The 20,868-nt window shown below is 26.6% G+C and overlaps 1 protein-coding gene and 2 non-coding genes across 3 annotated transcripts; all 3 read right to left on the reverse strand.

Moving 5' to 3' along the window:
* Nucleotides 1-1,278: 1,278 nt before the first annotated feature.
* Nucleotides 1,279-20,272, reverse strand: LOC145829577 (protein FAM161B-like). Its single transcript, XM_082937417.1, has 13 exons — nucleotides 20,133-20,272; nucleotides 18,263-18,468; nucleotides 12,389-12,501; nucleotides 11,188-11,383; nucleotides 10,100-10,316; nucleotides 5,939-6,096; nucleotides 4,402-4,609; nucleotides 4,044-4,188; nucleotides 3,685-3,895; nucleotides 2,643-2,742; nucleotides 2,141-2,316; nucleotides 1,748-1,989; nucleotides 1,279-1,519 (listed from the first exon to the last, which is right to left on the reverse strand). The coding sequence occupies exons 1-13, from the start codon at nucleotides 20,253-20,255 to the stop codon at nucleotides 1,431-1,433; spliced, it is 2,184 nt and encodes a 727-aa protein (XP_082793543.1). The 5' UTR covers nucleotides 20,256-20,272; the 3' UTR covers nucleotides 1,279-1,430.
* On the reverse strand, nucleotides 7,205-7,287 carry Trnal-uaa (transfer RNA leucine (anticodon UAA)). Its single transcript has one exon. It is a non-coding gene; the product is annotated as a tRNA-Leu (tRNA).
* Trnav-aac (transfer RNA valine (anticodon AAC)) lies at nucleotides 8,129-8,201 on the reverse strand. Its single transcript has one exon. It is a non-coding gene; the product is annotated as a tRNA-Val (tRNA).
* Nucleotides 20,273-20,868: the final 596 nt, after the last annotated feature.

Raw genomic sequence — 20,868 nt, forward strand, 5'->3', positions numbered from 1 at the left:
TTAGTATAATAAAAGCAATTTACATACTGTACATGGAAAATATTTCAGGCCAACTGGTCAAAACAGACTAACTTTTCTATTTTTTGTTTTTAATATTAGTTTTTAGTTTACTATCTCTCGTTATTTCAATCAGTTACAACCAAGCAAAATTTCTAATACATTTGCTACCAGGTAAAATTATCTGCAATATGTTATTAGTCGTAAAACGCAAGCATGTTTTTAAAGAATATCATGTTGAAATTTCAATTCATAAGAAAATTTAACTGTCGAAATTAAAACTAATAATGTTTTTTTCAAGAATTTGATTTTGAACTTAATTACAAAATCCTTAACTAAATTTAATCTCAGTTCTAATTTTTATAAATTTTAATAACATAGTTAAAGTACTATAAATTTTAAAATCAATAGAGTCTTTTTTGAGAATGAATCTACTAGTGAACTTATACTGAAGTTTATGAATCAGAATGCTACAAGTTAAATGTTAACACATCTCTTTATGCGTTGATGTACAAAGTGAGCCGTAAACGTGGCACGTTTAAAATGCACCCAGTCGAATTCGAGAACCGTTTACCGATCGATAAGGGGTAGCAGTGATGTTGAAAAATAAATAAAAAAATGCAAAACATATGTAGAATAAATTATTAAAGAAAATTGGGTGGATTTTGATAGTATACCGCCGTTGACATCTCTTTATGTGTTTATGTACAAAAAAAGTCGAGCCGTTGAAAATATGTCTGATATCTCAATATCACTGACTAGCAGATGATAAAACGAAATTGAAAATAACTAAAAAGTTATGGTCAAGTCTCGTAACAGGGTTTTGAGTTACAATTTATTATGTTTTAAACGTAAATGAACAGAACAAACAATTCTACTGTCGTCAACATCAAATTTCTCTGAACTAAATTGAAAATAAAATTAATTTCTTAACTGCTCATAATATTTATGTTCTAAAATTTAAATCGGCAAAAAATTAGTTTTGAGAAATCTTTTAGATATCCAATTTAAGTTTAAGGTTACAGAAAACAAAATACTTTACCGATTAATTGTTTAAAAAAAAAAAAAAAACATTGGTTGTGTTTGTAGAAGAGTCTTTATAAAGAAAATTTTTTCTATTTGTGTTTTATGACTATTATTACTATTCATTTTTAATGTAAGAAAAAACTTTTTAAATATTAGTTATACTACTTTTAAATATTATCATCTAATACATAAGCAAATGTAAAACATATATTTCAAACAGTATTTCTTGCATAGCATTAGAGAAAATTCATAAACTTTAATTTATTTGTTAGAAAAAAGGCATAAAAATTGAATCACAATCACAGTAACTACATGAACATATATGAGATTAAAAAAAAGAGTATTGAGAAGTATTTTAAAAAAAGTATAAACCACAGTAAAGATAAGAATTTCAGTAGATGAAATGTTCAAGCGACGTCCATAATTTTTGCCGAGCTTTCTTCTAATTGAGCTTTATTTAGAGATTTTTCCAACTCTTCCTCAATAACACTTTCTTCTGCAAAAATAAACTATATATAAATATTAAGTCTCTCAACTTTTCTTTTTGGATTAAGCTCTACTTAAGTTTTTGTATGGAAGATATCATTAGTCATGAAAAAGTTGATTGAAAGTATGTATTTTGTTAGACGATAAACGCTCGATTAGTTAGAATATGTTATATAGAGTTACGTAAAAGTTAAAATAAAGTTTTGGACAGTTGAAAATAAAACAAAACAATATTTACCTTCAGTTTTTTCAGTTACTTCTTTTTCTTCAACTTGTTCAGTCTCCAAAACTGAACTTCCTTTCAAAGAGTTTTCAACTTCTGATTTCACTGAAATTTTGTCTGAATTTTCACTGAATTGGCTCGTTTCATTGGAAACTTCTGAGTTTTTATCAGAAACTTCTGAGTTTTTATCTGAAACTTCTGAGTTTTTATCTGAAATTTGTGAATTTTCACCAACAGCCGCTGACACCAATGGAGTTCTGAAAATTGAAAACAAAACCTAATTCATTTCAAATAATTAATTACAAACAATTTGTTAAAAAACTGTAGGTAATAGAAAAATAAAATTTAGTTGACTAAAGATCTATGTTGTAACTTTAAAACTTTATAAAATTTTTCACAGCAGCTAACTCGAAATTATTTAATTCTTCATTTTCTTCATGCTTCTCGGAAACTTCTTCTAAGTTTTCATCAACATTGACTTCTGAAGTTTGTTCAACTATTTCGTCATCATGACGTAATGCTAAGCTACTTTCTCTTTTCATAATTTCGTTGAACCTCCTTTCAGCTTCCGTTTCAACTGACTTCTAGTTTGATAAAAAAATAAATAACAATATAAACAATAAATTAAAACAGTTAATTAATAAAATAAACAGTTAGTTTTGTGTTTTAAATAAATTGTTATAATTTTTTGTTTAATGGTAAATTACTTGTTGTTGTTACTATTAGGTTTTAGTCAACTATAAATTAAAGATGTGTTTTTTGAGTTTAATTAACAACTTATATTATAGAATACAGTAAAACTCAATTTATAAATCAATCACTTACAAACTTAAAAGAAAGATATATGGAGTTAATAAAACTTTTAGCTGCGCATTCAATTACCACTTATCATAAACATCTAATCAAAAACCTTATCGTGTTGTGTCAATAGCAGTGGTCTTTTATTAACTCTACTTTGTACATCATTCAAAAACTTCTTGTATTCCTTTTGTCTTTTAACCAGTTCTTTTCTGTTAAATTAATAATAGTTGACTGGAATTCACAAATTTTAAAGCAGAATGCGTACATGCTTAGGTTATAGTGAGCTTATTGAAATACGTTTTGAAAAGTGATTGATAAAAAAAACAGACTTTTTAAAGACAATTTCAAGTATAAATGCATTACTGAGATCAAATAAATAAACTTAATGTATTATAAAGCCAAGTGGAAAACTATAAACTATTTCAAATAAATAACTTTTAAAAGTAATGCCTTACTATAAATACCAAACATAGTATTTTTAATTAACAAAACACTCTCTTAATTATGAAAGTTCAATTTTAATATCGTAAGTTATTATATTTTGTAGTGCTAAAGCAAATATAAAGACTTTTTGAAGTATAAAAACAAAATCAAAATTTATGAAAAGTGTTTTTTCTACTTTTCAATGCTCAAGCATAATTTTGTTTTCTTACGAGATTGGTTGATTAATAAGTTATAAGAACTTTAAAGTAAAACAAAGTTGTTTCCTTTAGTCCAAGCGTTTAACAACCTTGGGTGGCGAAAAAAAAACTGATATCTTAAGTTTGGAGTGATCTGTTTAAAACACGTTTATTACAATTTAAACTTGCCAAGAACTATTGATAGGTCATGGCCGAAAGTAGAAAATAAAATATTTTTACTTTCAATAGTCTTTTATTTTGATAGCTTTGTTAATTAGAAAAAAAATTGTAGCAGCATTTTTAGATACAAAACCAACAAATATAAATTTGAGCCGTTTATAAGCGTCACCTTTTAAATACACTTGAATTTAATAGCAATATATTATAAAAATAATTTAGCTGGTAAGACCGTTTAAAATATTTCACATGCAGTCAAAAGTTTAAGGAAAAGTCTAATCTAATTTATTTAATTGAAACACGCACAACTGTTAAATTAAACTTGTTTGAGCATAAAAAACAAAATTTTCAAACTTGTTTCTTTCGGCTCTCTCTTCCTTGTCATTGTCAGTTTGCGTCATGTTGTACGAAATTTCGCGCTTCAGCTTTTCACCGGTGACGTCACTCCTCCTGACGTCACTCTTCTTGTACCTGTCGATCTGCACCTGCGCCCTCGCTATCGACTCCCTGATGCACTCCATTCGCTTCCTCGACGTCTCGCTCATCCTTGTCGGCATCGGGTTTTCTGTACGGAGTTGAAGATTGGGGTAAAAGTCTTAATTATCATGTATTGTTGCAAGTTTACATTATTACATTACAAATCAGAAAATTCACCAAGTTATAATTTGTTTTATAGAGGTGAAAATTTTTAAACTAAACAATTGATAAACAACCTTTCGCCTTCTCGTATCTCCTGTAATTTTCAACACTGGACGGCCTCTCTTGACGGCAATCGAGAGAAGAGAGCGATGACGTCACACTCGACCTGCTTCTCTCGTGCGCGCTCAACCGGAAAGGCTTCTGAACGATCTCTCGTTTCTGTAAGTATAAGTTCTTTCAAAATTTAAACCGACGTGGCTGACGTTAATAACTATGAGCTGAAGGACAAAGTTTAAAAAAATTACTTTAGTATATTATGCTTATTAAAGTTTAAAGATTTAAATTTACTTAACAATATTTAACTAAAAGAGAGGCAAATTTAGCATCTATCGTTAATACGTATAGACTACAAAAACAAGAGAACCACGTGACCTCTCTCGAAAGTTCGTGCATCAGTTTTCTTCTCATTTCCTTCCGGTGCAGTTTCTCGAAATCGGGCATCCGGGTCACCTGGGGCGCGTGAGAGAACTCTCTTTCTCTTCTCTCCTTTTCCATTTTCTCGTTTCTTCTCTCCACCTCCCTCTGCCGGTTCATTTTCATTCTGGGCGGTAAAGACGACGTGAAGAACAGCTCTTCCTTGCTGTGATTGGTTTATAAGTATATATTCAAACAAATTTGATTGGTCTGTAATATATTTTGGCATGCCTTGATTGGTTTACTGAAATTTTTGACACAAAAAAGTTAAAGAAGTTCAACTACAATGTTCTGAACTGATTAATGTTATTTAACTTCTTGTACGTACACATCTACATTGAACTGCGTTTTATAAACTTATGTTATGTTATAATATATATTATATTTATAATGTTATGGAATGGGTAAACCTCCTTTTTCTACTTCTTGATTTTATAAACTTGTAACTAAACTGCAGTTTTCTTTTTAAAGGTTTTAATGTTTAAACGTTTTTGATATAGATATATTAAATTTTAAGAACATTTTTCTTGCAAAAAAACTGCAGCAACAAACTGAAAAAGAACACTTTTATGAACAAAAAACAAAAAAAACGAATTTTTTTGTTTAGATTTGAAAAACAAGATAAATATATAAGTTTTTAAAAAAAGATTTTTGTTAAATATTGCAAGGAAAATTTTTGAGGCAATTATCTTAAAAATCGTAGTAGAAGATGAACTTTAAGTTATTTTTATTAATTAACCGTTTTAATTTACTCTTTCCATAATGAACTTGTTGTACTATTCGACTTTAACCTGCTATACCTCAAAAATAAATAATTAGAATAAAAAAACTATTAAAAGCACCTTGTAGCTTAGTTGAAACTCTAAAAATTAAGACCAAGTACGAAAATAAGTTATTTACACCTTATGCCTTTAATACAATTTCTAATAAATTTATAATAAATTATACTGCATAAAACTATGTTATATAAAAAGCGTGTGTACATATCACATGTATCGCTATTGTCGAAATTAGTTCAATTCAGCTTTTTCATTATGGAAATGCTTATTAACTAGTCACAATTGTTAAAACAGCTCTTATACTATAAACAAACAATATACCAAATTTTGCAGCGTACAAGATCGGCTTAATCAATTTTTTGGCTGTAGTTTGGTTTGATTTGTTGTCAAGTCAAAAATAAAGGAATGTTCGATGAACGAGCAGATTGGTGTTGAAACATAAATCAGGGTTTCCCAAACTTTTTTTTTAAATACCCTCCCTTTAAAGAAATTTAAAAAAGCTATGGCCCCGTCCAAAAAGGTTATTCAGAAAACTACCATTGAAAACACATAAGACCTTTTTTGTTGCTTTTCATCGTAAACTTCAGAATATCCGACTTCATCACACCCCCTCTGGCTCTTTTACCATGCCCATGGCCCATAAATTTCTGTCACGACCCCAAGGGGGCCACTTGGTCAACTTGGGAAACTCCCAACTATCAGTTGAAACCACTCACCGCAGCCTGCCTTTTATTTTTCTGTACAGGTGCTCCTCTTCCACCCGGTCGTAAACTTTCGAGTCGAGCGCCTTCATGTTGACCGGCTTCGCCCTGAACTCGCTCATCTCCCTCGCCTTCCTCGCCTCCTCTCTCCTCATCCTCTCGATTTCGCCCTCCTTTGAAAATATTGAAGTTTTATTTTTTTATTTGCTATCTTAAAAAAGTGAATGAAGTGTATGCATTTTAGTATTTATTTTCTGTTGTTTTTTATTCGTGCATTTAGAAACTTACGCTCATAAAAAGTTTTAGAGACTAACGAGTTTAAAAGGTAAACTTGTTCTCACTTTTCATATTTTGACTAGATCTTATTTTATAGAATAGTGTGTTGGCATAACATGAAAGTCTAATTTTGTTTGACATTTAAGAATTAAAAGTACAATATAGGTATACAGGAACTGTTTTTCAATTCAATTTTTTGTTAAATAAGAACGAGATAAAAATAAATGAACTGAATAAACAAGTAAAATAAACTAAAAAAAAAATTATTATAACAACATATTTTGGATATAAAAAATGTAATTTCTATATCTATGGTTTTATTTGAAAGAACCTACAAAAAGTATTTTCGTCCGTGGCCTTATGCGTATCAGGCGAACGTGATAACTTAAAATTTTATTTTACTGATTACTCTGCACAAAGTGTTTAAGCATACCTCTCTTTGTTGCACTGTCTTTTATTTTTAATCTAATACTATAGTACTGTTCTTTTCAAGCCTAATTTGAATAACAATTGTTTTACAATTAGTGTATACTTTACAAAACTAATTAGGTGTTAAAGCTTAGTTATTTGTGTTAAAATTTTTTTAATCTAGTGTTAACCCTTAAAAAAAGAGAAGTATATGTTATAAATTACATAAAAAAAAAATACAACTTTTTATTTATTTCAAACAATAACATTTTAGTTATATATAAAGAATTCTGAATATTTAAAATATTAACTATTCCAAAAAATTTATATATGTATTTATACAACTTTTTCATTAACTTTCAGAAACAACTTTCAGAAAATAAATATAATTAAGTGTTTGTTTTCAATAAAGAAAAAGGTATTTAATGCAAAAACTTTAATACGTTTTTAAACTTTTAATCAATATCTTAACCACTTAGCTTATTTAACTTTAAAAAAGTATATATAGCAAACATTATAAATGACTTGAAAATTATCAAAGCTTATCTTCTTAAACTAATTTTAAATCTAACTAAACAATAATTATACAAATAAAAGTACTGGGTGTGGGGTTCGAACCCACGCGGACAATCGTCCATTGGAACTTAAGTCCAACGCCTTAACCACTCGGCCAACCCAGTTGCGTTAGATGAAAGGTTATAGCGTTTATAAACTACAAATTTAGATATGTTGAATCATGACAGTTTGATTTAAAACAAAATTATTGTTTATAACTCATACTATTATTTTATACAAATTAAGCAACTATGTTTAATTAAAAAGAAGCAAAAAGACTGCTTCTTAGTTTATAAATTTATCAATTGTTTTAAACAAACAAAATTAATTTTATTAAAGTTAAAATAATGATTACTAAACATTTTTAAGTTTAAGTATGATTCATCAATGCAAAAATTTTTTGTTAATAAAAGTTAAGTTATTTTATGAGAGATAATCCCTTAAAATAAAGCTTTTAGCTTTAATCTATGTTTATAATTTTAACAAATACCATAGTATTTAGTTTTAAACACTATCGACCTAATAATAAAAACACTAGTATATCAAAAGTATCAGTTTAACTATAGATGTACTTATTTTAAATAAGTTTCAACTCAAACAGAAAACAAATTGGTAACAAAAATTATAAATTATTAAGATAAATAACTTATACATTTTTCAAATTAAACTACCTTGTAACAAGTTTAATTTAACTTATAAACTTTAATGAAACAGTACTATCTTTAGAAGATATATGTTTTAATCATCATTTACAAAGTGTTTAATAAATTTATTTAAATTTATTGAATAAAATTTCTCTTTAGTTAGTAAAAAATAAAAATCTTTAACTAACATTACAATATTAGACAAGCATAAGATTAATTTTCTAGGTAAGTAAAATTATATCTTTGATTTTTTAAATTTTTTGTGGGTAAATTTATTAAGCCATATGAACATCAACTTATTTTTACAAGCTAGAAAAAAGTGTGTTTCCGCCCGGGCTCGAACCGGGGACCTTTCGCGTGTTAGGCGAACGTGATAACCGCTACACTACGGAAACTCATGTTGTAGCTAAGTTTTATCAGTCTATAAACCAGAAACGCATTATGACGTAATAAAGCAGCTTTTATGCACTTTAGTTGTAAAGTGTATTGTTTGTTTTGTTAGTACTGAGGTAAAATGTTTATATGACAAGTTTGACTCATTGTTGGTATTACATTACAATGATAACTATGTACTGACATTGTATACAATAATAAAACACTTTATTTGATATGTATAAAAATTATATGTTTCATTTGTTTAATTTTTTGTTTCTTTATGTAGACGCTTAGGAAATAATCTTTTTAATGTAAACTTATAAAAATAAACCTTATCATAGAAATATTAAAATTTACATTATTTTTATATTTTAGTTGTTTATAAAAAATATTTACAAATTAAAACAACTTTAATCATATAAATTTGAAATATCATTAAAAACAATTTAGAAACCAATATATTGATAGATTTGTGCTGTTATTTTAAAATTTAATCAATCGAAGTACTTAAACTTTACATTTTATACAAATAAACTGATTTAATCTATAACAACCAATTTAAACAAAGAAAACATTTCATGAACAAATCAAGACAAGTTTCATGATATATGAAGTAAATCAACCAGGTAGATGATTACACATTGAAATAGTTGTAATTTTTTGTCTTAATTAAAACTTTAATAGATTAAAAGATGTTAACAACTCACAAAGATATTAGAAAAAAAAGCAAAATTCATATACTAATTTATTTTATAGTTGATAACTTTAAATTTTATAACTAATGAATAGTTTGGTTAATTTCTAAACATTAATAATTTTATTCTAAATTCATGCCAATATCGGAAAATATCAAACTTTATACTTAAGAGATTTAATTACTTAAAACAAATGAATAAAATCTGTATAAATTTTTAGTTAACTGCCATAATTTTGTATAATCTTTCCTATGTTTTAAGTTTCACCTTTTAATTTCAGTTTTTCATCACTTTATACAACTTTAATTTTGCTAACTAACGTTACATACACCAGTTTATTTTAAATGCATATTTGGTTTATTTTTAACTGTTTAGTATATCTTGAGCAACTAAAATAGTTTTGGCTAGAAACTAATACATTATTTTACAATGTGATAACAAAAATACAGTAGTAAAACTTAGTTAAACTTTTAAAGAACTTTAACGTTCTGAGTTGGACAAATATTCTAATTAAATTTAATAAAAATTTGTTTTTGTAATATCATGAACTTTAGAAGTGACTATCAAATTTTTTTATTAAAGGTATACACAAGAAAAGAAATGTCAGTTATTACAAAAGTCAATGTCAATTTAGAAACATATAGTTATAGTTATATGTTATAAGCGTAAATAGATCAAATTATTTACGTACAACAACAAACAGTGTAGACTTAATGAAAACAATTTATTTGATTAAAATAACTTGGTAGAGCGGTGGTAACGCAAATGCTAATCCAAAAAGTTAAAAAAAAAATTACATTTACAACTGAAAATCATTTCAACATTTTACTTTTGTTTATACATAACAACACAAACTAAAAAATTTTGTTCTTCAAGTAAAAACATTCCACCTTTATATTTTTATTGTCAGCATTTTGTAAAACATCCATGTTATAATTTTTTTTCAACTTTTTATTTAAAGATTAGTTAATTATTTTATATGTAAATGTACTTCCCAAAAGAAGCATCATGCAAGTCATTTAGACCAGGGTTTCCAAATTTGGCAACAACCAGTAAGGGGAAGATCTAATTAAAGGAGGCAACTATTGCTTTTTAATTTCTAAAAATTAGAGTTTTCAACGAGACTAGTAAAGGGACCGATCATGAACACAAAACTGGGAAACCTCATTCAGACATATTTGTTTTTAAAGCTACTTACAATTAATAATATCAAATATTCAAACCTTTCTCATTCTATTCTCGGCGTCCCTCTTGTCGAACGAGAAGGGCCGCTGCATCGCCATGGTGACGTTGACCGCGTTCTCTCGAATCACCTCTCTTCTCTCCTTCATTCTCTCGTTCATCTCGTCGTACAGGGGCACGAAGGTGGTGGCGGGTGCCGACTTGGCGCGGTGGCGGTGCTCGAATACCTCATCCGGGGCTTCCTCCGCCTTCGGTTTGCTGGGTGATGCAGATGTTGGTTAAAGAGAGAAAAATAAGAACTATGTTTGTTTTGTTCGTTTTTGTTAAACGATTCAGTGATTGCTAAGTTTGTTTCGAAACTAGAGTTTCGTAGTGGTGTTACTACCAGTGCTGTTCGGTCAAAATAAACTTATGTTTCGTTAAAGTTTATTTTGACTGAACAGCAGTGGTAGTATCACCACTACGAAACTCTAGCTTTAAAATAAACTTAGCAATCACAGAACTGTTTATCTGAAGCTCTTAAATTTTTTTAAATAGAGCAGAGTAGTTATATTAGCTTACTTTAGTAGTGTTTGAACATTTATTTTTGTTACAAAATTTCTATCATCTAACTTAAAACTTCACGTTTGTCACCTGCCTTCGCTTTCCCGGGTGGAACGAATTCAGTGGGATTATCGAAATACTTGTAATTAAAGTAAAAGTAGTGTGCACATTATAAAGAGAGTAGTAACTGGCATGTTCAAACAGTGAAATAGCATAGAAAACTCCTTAAGATGAAGTGAATAAAAATAAAAAACAAGATCAGCTTGTAAAAATAAAGTTGGACCACCTATGCTCTTAAATCGTACAGCAAGCTGCTTTATTTTTGTTGTGAAAATAATGGTATAACCATAAAAAAAACTTTATTCTAATATTATAACTCTTTTGGTACTCTTATGCCTACAGAATAATCATTAACATATTACTATTTGGTATAAAACAAACTTTAAATTTTATAGTTTCGTTGCTCCCTCACAGTCATACTTAAAGTCAGATCAAAATAAAATAAACACACAGTTCATACAGCTTCAACTTCACTGCTTAACCCAGTTCCAACTTTAAAAATGTCCCTGCAAACTAAAACACCAACTTTAAATTGTCCTTTTGTTTCCTCTCTTCCCTGACAGTCATGTTGAACGGCTTGGGCACGGTGACGACGGGCTTCCACTTGTTGCTCTTCCTCATCAGCTTTTGCGTCTTCTTCTCCAACTCCATCATCTTCTGCACGTTCTCCTCAGGCTCGAAATTGTCCCACATCCTCTTCAAGATCTCCTCCACAACCCTGTCTGTTGGAACATTGAAAATATGTTCAACAATATAAAGCAACGTCAGCACGGTATAGACGTATTATTTGGTAAATGTTATTTATCACATACGTTTGATACTTATAGTTTGCTTAATTTCACATCCATTTTGAGATCTCCTCTATGACCTCTTAGACATTTTTAGTTGCAAAAGCTGGTGTAAAAAAATTAAAAACTTTAGTTTTTACATTCGATAAAGTCTTTGTTTTGTTCAATAAACAAGATAATTCACAACTTCAACCTTTGTTTTCAGTGTATAAATCTAAAATAATAATAATAGAAAAAATCAAAAATATCAGCAAAAATAATTTATAAAACTTGACAATGTTATAAAATGTCTTTAAGCTAAACATTCAAAGTCCAAGAAGACTAAGAATAGGAGACTCAGCAAATAGTAAAAAAGTAACTTAAAAGTTTCTGAGTTATTTTATTTTTAATTTATTACAAAATAAATTATTTTTACTAACTACATAATACTTATAAACTACAACTTGTTAAAGCTTTGAAGCAAAAGCAACTAGGGTTAGGTCAGCTAAAGTTTAAAGAGTGTTAATATATTTAGATAAATAGTTTTGTAGAACCCTTTTTGAATTCTGATCTAAACTAAAACATATAAGGTCAAACTAATCTAAGTAAAATTATTAATCATTGTTTTTAAAATATACTATTCACATTTTTTTATGACTGTAATACATTTATTATTAAAGTATAACATTCAAAACATTCTACTAATTCTATATAAAAAAGCATGATTAATAAATAGTTTGCAGAGTACTTGTGAACAAATGATCGTTTACTTTGGTTAAATAATTTATACATTAAAAAAATACATAAATAAAATTCTATTATAAATGAATACAAAAATAAAACGAGTTTATAAAAACATTGATCTTATAATTTATTCGACATTAGGCTCTTTATGTACAGATGAAACATTTTTGCAATAGATTAAAATTCAAACATCAACTAAACAAATGTAATTTTTACCTTTCTTTTTTATTTTGAGTTCATCAAACAAAGGCTTTTTCAAATCTTCGTCAGTTATTTTCGATTGCTTTTCTTTTTGCAGCAATTCTTTGTTTTGATTTATTTTTCTGCCACTGTTAATTTCATAACATAAGTTAAGATTACTGTCAACTTAAAATAAATACACAACCAGAAACTATTATAAAGAATGTAGCTAATACTTTTTAATATAAACATTTAAAAAAAATTGAAGTCTGTTTAGAAGATATCAACTAAACTTATATTTAGTTTTCAATTAATTTGTTAATTATGAATTTCCATAACTTTTAATGATAAAACTGAAAAAAGTATTTTAGAGACTTATTTAAATAAATTTATTGTAAATAAACTACTAAAATAAAAAATTGTATTTAAGTTTTAAAATAAAAAACAACAAAAATTAAATAATTTACTTATAAATAAAAAATCATACAGCGTCTTGTGCAAAGCAAAATAATTTTTTTAAACACTACTATGAGATGAAATATCACAAACAAACAAATACAGCTAAATACAAGCTTAAAGGTTTTATTCAATACGTTTACTAGTATTTAAATAAGATATATGTACCAATATTGGAAAATATGGTACATTTAAAACGTTAAAACTGTAAAATTAAGTAAAGCCTTGTACAAACAATAACTAATTTTAGTTGAATCATCAGAGCAATTAATATTAAATACTAAACAATATATTTGTTTAAATAATTTATAAAAAAATTTAAAGCAGTTAAAAAATATTTGATTAACGCAATGTGATAAAATTGTAGTATTTTTTTTTCTAACAACAAAAACAACTCTATACCAGTGTATCTTGTTAAGTTAACAAAGTTTACTTGAGTTTATAAATACAACTTATACTTCAGTTATAGTTTTAGATTAAGTTAATTTTTTTATTTAATACATATATTAATAAAACTATAAATTAAAGTGTAAGACATTGTTTCTATTAGTTTAAAGCATCAAAATAAAAAGTTTGAACTATTCTTTAAATTTAACTTCACTTCAATAAATATTAACTATCAGGCTTTAGACCAGGGTTTCCCAAAATCAATTACTATATCGCCCCCTTTTCAGAAATTTGAAAAATAATCGCCCCCCACGATTTTAAAAAGTTGTTTTTCTCTTGAGTACAAACTTTTAAGCCTAAAAATTTGTGTTCGATATGTAATTTAGTCTAGTATTTCTTATGCACGCACTTTTGGGCTGTGTTTAAAGTAGTTTACAGGGCTTGGGATATTAAGTTACAGTTGTTTATTTATAAGTCCAGTAAAGTGTATTAAATTACTTAAATTTTAAAAAGCCTTTTTTAATCAGTAATCAATCCTGATTAAATATGAACTGTTTTGAAACTAATAAAACTTTTAGGGTTGTGGTGGACAACTTTTGTAGTCAGCAATTCATGTTTACTAAAAAATCTTTTCTTGTTTCAACTCGTTAAAAAACGTAATTGCAGGCTGCATAACTTAAAAAAACAACATAGAGAAAATTAAAAAGCTCGAGCATAATTGTAATAAAACGATTTACTATTATTGTGATCTAGGAAATACTAAAGTAACTGAAAACCAAATTGAAAGTGTATTCTAAAATCATAAGCATCAAAAAACTAAATTTTGTTTGTTTTGCACAAGTAGTTTTCAAGTTAGTTAGCGGGTGGAAATTTGATTGAATCTGGAACGTACGCTACCCATCTGAAATCTTAACTGAAACCTGACATTATAACTATCTCTCATTTAACGATATTCGGACATTTAGAAGTGAATACTAAGTAACTTATTTAAGCCGCACAAAATACTAAAATTATTTTATAAATAGGCATGTTCTAAAATTAAATACCAGAGATTAAAAAACTAAAAAAGAATGAACGGATTATTTTACACATAGTAAAATAAATATTAAAACACCATTGCTGATCTAGTTTTAGGAAGTTTGACCGACTGGCTTATTATCTCATGAAAAGTGGTTTTATCAATAGCTTCTGTTAATGCAGTAAAATTATTAATTTCAATGCTTAGGTATAATATAAGCAAGTTAGTTGTAAAATTAAAAAAATAATTTTAAACATTTTAAACTATATTTTTTGTAGTAGAATACCATTAAATAGTATTTGACTTTGAATAACCTTTAGGAAACTAAACCTTAATTTTAACATTTTTTTTCTTAATTTAAATTCAAAAAAAATCTAATGTTTTACAGTTAGTTCTGGGAACAGAGAGTAATCAATTAAAAAATTCTTTTAATTATGTAAAAACTTTGTTTTGTCACTGTAGCAGTCTTTTTGATGGCTTATTTAAAACTGTTTAATTTTATTTTTTCTCTAGTTATTAGCCTATAATAGTTTACCAGAAGAAAATAGTGAAAAACTAAAAGCTATTTTTGAAATATTAAATTAGACAACATATTCTAATTGCTTATATATTAAAAAATAAGATAAAACAAAAAAAGTTGTATTAATAGTTTAAAATTATTTAATATATAGATTTTTTAACAATAATAAATCAGGTTAGAAAATAAATTTGAGTTTAACAATCTTTTAAATAAAAAATTTGAAGTCATTTCAAATAGAGACATCAAATCTATACTCTATTAAAACCAAAAAATAACTTTTGAAATAAAAACTTTAATGGTCTTCAATTTATTTTATACAGATTAAACATGTAATGACAAAAATATGTCAAATAAATTTCTTTCAAACAAATACTTTAACCACTATGCTATAAAATTTTTAGTGTAATGTAAATCGACAAATATAAACTATAAAATTAACCAGGTCTAAACAAAGCTATTAACATATTTAAAACATAAACCATTTTATAAATACAGTAGACTTCCTCTTCAGTTCGCACTTTGAAAAAAATCAAAAAGTTTAAACTCAAAAATTGTTACCATTTTTTATACAAAATGATAAATTTAAATATGTTATATGCATTAACGTTATGAATAAACATGAAATCAACTAAAACATAAAACAAACATTTATAAAAAAAAAGATCTATATAAGCTATTAAATATTGTGTATTTTTTGTTTTATTAATACTTAGTTAGTTATAGACTTTATTTAAGTTAAATTTAAGAAAATATAAATTTGCACTTTTTTTTTGGTTAAAAAGTGCGAACTCAAGAGGAAGTCTACCGTAATTAATATTTATTAGGTATTATGCAAACATGTTATAGAATAAATAACTTAGAATAATTTTTAATATAAAAATACTAATTAAATACAATACAAACTAGGTTAAATAAGAAGTATTTTAAAAGATCAAATAAATAAATAAAACTTTCATAAAATAATGTCTGCTACTGAATTCTAATAAAATGCGAATGATGAGGTTCATGAATGCTTTCAAATTTTTCTAATCTGATTCTAAATCAGTCAAATAAAGCCTCAAGTCACCTCCTTTACAAATATCTAGATTAGATATTTTGCTCAAGATGTTCATAACTAAACTAAAAGCTTGCTCAACAACATAGCTATAAGGATTAACTATACACAACAATCTAAATTCCTCTCAAATGATTGGATACTTTTGCTTTAGTTTTTGTTGAGTCCAAAAGCTTTCATATCGTTCTTTGGAAAATATTACTTTAAGTTCAAGGCCAGTTTGTAAGTCTAAGAAGGTTTCCTGTGAGTCGTTTACTTCAAAAAGATCTGCAACGAAAAGGATCTATATTTTTATCTACATGATAGCTTTTTTGTATCAAATCGAAATTTTACTACTTAATATGTTGAAATTCTTAAAAATTCCAGACTTTTAGATATTTTTTTGCTTAAATTGTCAAATTCCAGGTTTCTAGGTAAATTGGCAACCCTGTATATTTTTATTTCTTAGTCTAACTTAATGACTTTTCAAAAAACAATTGGAAGTATCATGAGGTTTAGTTAATATAGAAAACATAGATTTTACAAACTATTTATGATCCTAAATAACATATATTTTAGGTTAAAAAATAGGGAGTGGAATTCCGATCGTCTATGATCTATGTAATTTTTGAATAAGAAAATATATGTAATTAACATGAAAGTAGGAGCCACAAGTACTTGATTTTTTTCTCTATATTTTACATAAAGACAATAAACTTTTTTGTTTAAGTTTTACCTCAGGGTCATATATTTAATAGCAAGTTGAAATTAGTAAAATAGGAAGATATAAAGTAAAAATTTTTTTGACAACACAAAATTTTAAAATCGCCCCCTTTTCGCCCCCTTACTAGTTATCGCCCACCCTTTCGCCCCCTTATTAATTATCGCCCCCCGAATTACTAAAATCGCCCCCAGGGGGGCGATATCGCCCACTTTGGGAAACCCTGCTTTAGACAATAAAATTTCTTGTTTATGTATTAAAATCTGCAATTAACACAAAAAATTAAAAATTTAAAAAGTAGTTTAACAAACAATTAAAACTACTTCTACAACTTGGTGTTTCAAATCTTAAACAGCTTTGAAAACTGAGTATGTAAATTTAAAATATAATTGTAATCATTATACACTTTTAAAGTATAACCATTTTTTTCTTATCATATTTTTTTGATAAGTAAAATAACAAAACAAGTGCTTTAATAAAAAAAATAATAAACTTAAACTGTTAACTATTGACCTATAAAAACGCAACTCAGTGAGTAGCCATTAAACAATTGAAAACAGCAGTTAGGGTTTTTTTTTCAAATAGCTGTAAAGAAACAAATAAACTAGAAAACTTGATATAAGAGCACAAATTAAAGTTTAAAAGGTAAGTAATACAACATAACTAAAGCTTATATCAGGGTTTCTTAAAATAGACCGTATAAACCCCTTGGGGACCACTACATAAATCTAGGGGGCCATAAGCAGTAAAGGGGTCAATTGGGAGCCGTAAGTACTTAAGGGCCATGAGACCATAAGTTGAAACTTGCATTAGATATGCTGGAATTGATGATAAGTGTGAAAAAAAAAGTTTTCGAAAAATTTAGTTTGAGAAGACCATAATTTTTTTTTTCTTTAAAAGGGGCCTCAGTTTGGGAAACCTTGGATTCTATAAACATTTAAACAAACAAAAGTTAAACTCACAAGAAAATAGCAAAACTGATAAACTTAAGCCACACTTTAAAAAAGCAGATTTATTAAAAAATATGTAGAAACATGAAAAAAAGTGAAGTCTAACAATTCTTGATTAGCTTTGGATCGTTTGTAAAATTTAAAAGAATCAAAAAATATTTAATAGTAAGTTTGGTAGATAAAATGCAACAGATACTTAGTTAGAAACTAAATGAACAATGATTAAAATTCATAAAGATAAAAATGTAAACTATATTTCATTTCAACCCCTGTTAAACAAACTGCTATTACTGATATCATTATCAACAAACAAAACTAACTGTTACAAATTTACAAATTTAACAAATATAAAACTTCAATTTGTAAAATTTAACAAAACTGAAATTGTTTTAAACTCTGTATATAAAAACTGCTATTATAAACACATTTGAACATAAAAAGAGTTTATTTTTGTTTTTTGTCATAAAATTTCTAATTTTTTTAAATACTTTCAAAAAAAATTCTAAATATTCCAAGGAACATTTTCTAAAAGTTTGAGGTATTTATATCCAAAAACGTAGGATGAAGATTTTTAGTTATTTGTCGTTTTAGTCTGCGCCTCCCATAAGGAACCTATTTTCAGCTCCAACTTCGACCGGCTATATCTCAAAAAATATTTTGAGTTTTTTAAAATATGTGAAAAGCATCTTGTAGCTTAATTAAAACTCTATAAAACAGGATCAAATTGTGAAAAAGGTGGCTAACCCCCCTATGCCCTTAACTGTTACTTTATTCACTGAGCCAACTTGAAAGGGCGCAGTTATACAAACTTAAGTGAAAACTAACAATTCTTGATCAGCTTTGGACAGTTGATCCAGCAACTTCAAAGTTTCTTTCTGCTGCAGCTTGATGTCGATGAGCTTGCTGTAAAACTTGGAGCTCCTGTCCTGGTAGTTGACGTCATCGTCGAATATCTGCCTTTTCAGCTTGGACGACTTGCAGCTGGGCTTGAAGTTTTTCGGCTCGGGCTGGTGAACGTACAAGTGGTTGTCCTGGAATTAAATTTAATTAACTAAAAACTTGATAAAAAAAGTAAAATATTTTACTACACAACTCTGTGTCATCATAAAAAAATTAAACTTATTATAATAAAGTATAAACATACTTTTTACAGGTCTGGCGAACGTAAAAGACATTGTCATGGAAAAAAATAATATTAAATTTAAATTAAATTTAAAAACATATAATATACAACTGTGTATTGTGAAACTATAGCCTTGATAAAAACAGATAAACTTATTATTGTAATGTATAACTAACTATTTTTAAGTTTGGTGGAAATACAAAACATTGCCTGGAAAAAACAAAATTAAAAAATTTTAACTAAAATAATATTATGTTGTAAAGATAAGGCTTCCATAGTATTTAATTTTTTTGTAATATAATAGTAATTTAACTACAGAACTATGCTTTGGAAAGTATTAAGTAGCAATCACAAATAAAAATCATAAATTAGTCCATGTAAATAAGTTTTGAAAAATAAAATTATAAACTATAATTAAACTTTAGTTTACTTAATAAGTTTATAAAAATTGTAGATCAATTTTGTTTTTAAAATAAGTTACAAAACGATAGCAAGTAACAAAAAACTTATATTTATATATAAAATAACTTTACTTTGTTAAACTATAGCTTAAATTAAAACCAAATATTATTTTATACAAATTTGACCGCAAAAGGTAATATTATATTTTTATACATTTCATTGTTTTAATTAGCTAAATAATTTTACAGGCACAGTATGTCAAATATAAAACATAAATTTGTATAAAAACTTATAAAAACCTAATTGTCTACAAACTTAAAGTAAGGTGTCAAATGAAACATAAAAAATAATTTGAATTAATATTTGTATGTAAAATACTATTCAATGTAAAAAAAGAGTAGTAGTAATTATAATAGATCTTTTGAGTAAAGTAGCTAAAAAGAAAAAAAATCAAAACTATTTATGCATCAGAAAAAAGTTAAGAAAAATTATCAATTAAAGAAAATTTTCTCAAAAAAAAGGCTTTTTGCTTATTTTAGACACATACTTTTTAGAAAAATATAAAATTTATGTGGTTTATAAATGACAATCTCCAACTACCAACTTTAGAAATTAGAGACAAAAAACTTGAATACAAACTTTTAACAAAAATAACCAACTTAAACTACCACTAAGTTTAGTTTTCAGAATCAAGAAAAATCCTAAACTTAACCATTATACATCACAAATTAAAACTTTTATCAAAAGTTTGCAAAACATAGTTTTTTAAAATATCATATTTTAATCAGAAATAAATACAGTAAGATTTGATTAAATACTGCAATTAATAAAAGCAAAATAATGCTAACATAAACACAACTTTTTTTATTCAAATAATTCTCACTAGAGTCTAAAAACAAGTCACAGTAATTTTTGAAGTTTTAAACAGGTGTATTTACATAACTTAAGCTACATCAAAACTACTTTAAGTTCAGAGACTTAAACTTTACAACTTTTTGAAATTATAGTTTATAAGTTAAAAAATCTTAAGAAACTTATATGTAAAAAATTTACAAAAAAAAAGATCAGAATTGGATACCAATTTCAAGTATACATACAGTTTAAACTAAAATTATATCAAATATGCACTTTTATATTTCATCAATACAAAATAAAACAATTTAAACATACTTGAGAATCTTCGCTTTCAACTTCTTGTCGTTCCAGTGCTGTTTTCCATATGTTGGTTCCTGCCACTTTAGGTGGGGTGAAGGAACCAAAAGTTATCTTTGCTATCTGGTGTCCATGACTCATGCTTGGTTACTTTTACATTATCTGAAAGTTAAAAAAAGTTCTCGATGTAATTATATTTGAACATGCTTGTTTTATTGAGCTTGTACACACAAAGTTATAGTTTAATTAGAACAAAATAAACAACTTTTTATTTTGCAGATTTATGCTTTTGTACAGTGATATACATAGTTTTTAGTTTCAAAACCTTTAAAATTTGATATTGCAAATTAGTATTTAATAAATAGTTACAATGTTTAAGATCGTCATGGTTTGGAGTTGTTTTTTTGAATAATTAGCCTTTGTTTTTATCTGGAAGCTTTAAGTTTGAACTATAAATAAATTTAATAATATATAAAAGTTTCAATTTCTTTTGATGACATAGGTTGTTTGTAAAAAGTTTCTTTATAAACATGATGGCAACTTTTTTTTAAACATTTTTCTAGATTTTTTTAAGTAAAACTTTTATTGTTTCTTTTTAAACAAAATTAAGTTTATGGTAAAAAAAAAGTTTTATAGTATAAATTTTTTTTTTATAAATATACTGATTGCTACTTGAAATGTGTTTTATAACAAATAAAACTCATTTTAAAATTTAAGTACTTTATTGTAAAAAAAAATTCATGGTATCACATAA

Source organism: Thalia democratica, chromosome 2 (genome assembly GCF_965202585.1).
Source record: "Thalia democratica chromosome 2, ktThaDemo2.hap1.1, whole genome shotgun sequence".
Taxonomy (NCBI): Eukaryota; Metazoa; Chordata; class Thaliacea; order Salpida; family Salpidae; genus Thalia; species Thalia democratica.

Excerpts from the sequence above, each read along its gene's own strand:
- LOC145829577 (XM_082937417.1), bottom strand. The coding sequence starts at position 20,255 with ATGAGTCATGGACACCAGATAGCAAAGATAACTTTTGGTTCCTTCACC. Across the intron at positions 6,097-10,099 it reads CCGAGAATAGAATGAGAAAG|GAGGGCGAAATCGAGAGGAT; the intron begins GTTTGAATATTT and ends ATATTTTCAAAG. Across the intron at positions 4,610-5,938 it reads AAAATAAAAGGCAGGCTGCG|CAAGGAAGAGCTGTTCTTCA; the intron begins GTGAGTGGTTTC and ends AACCAATCACAG.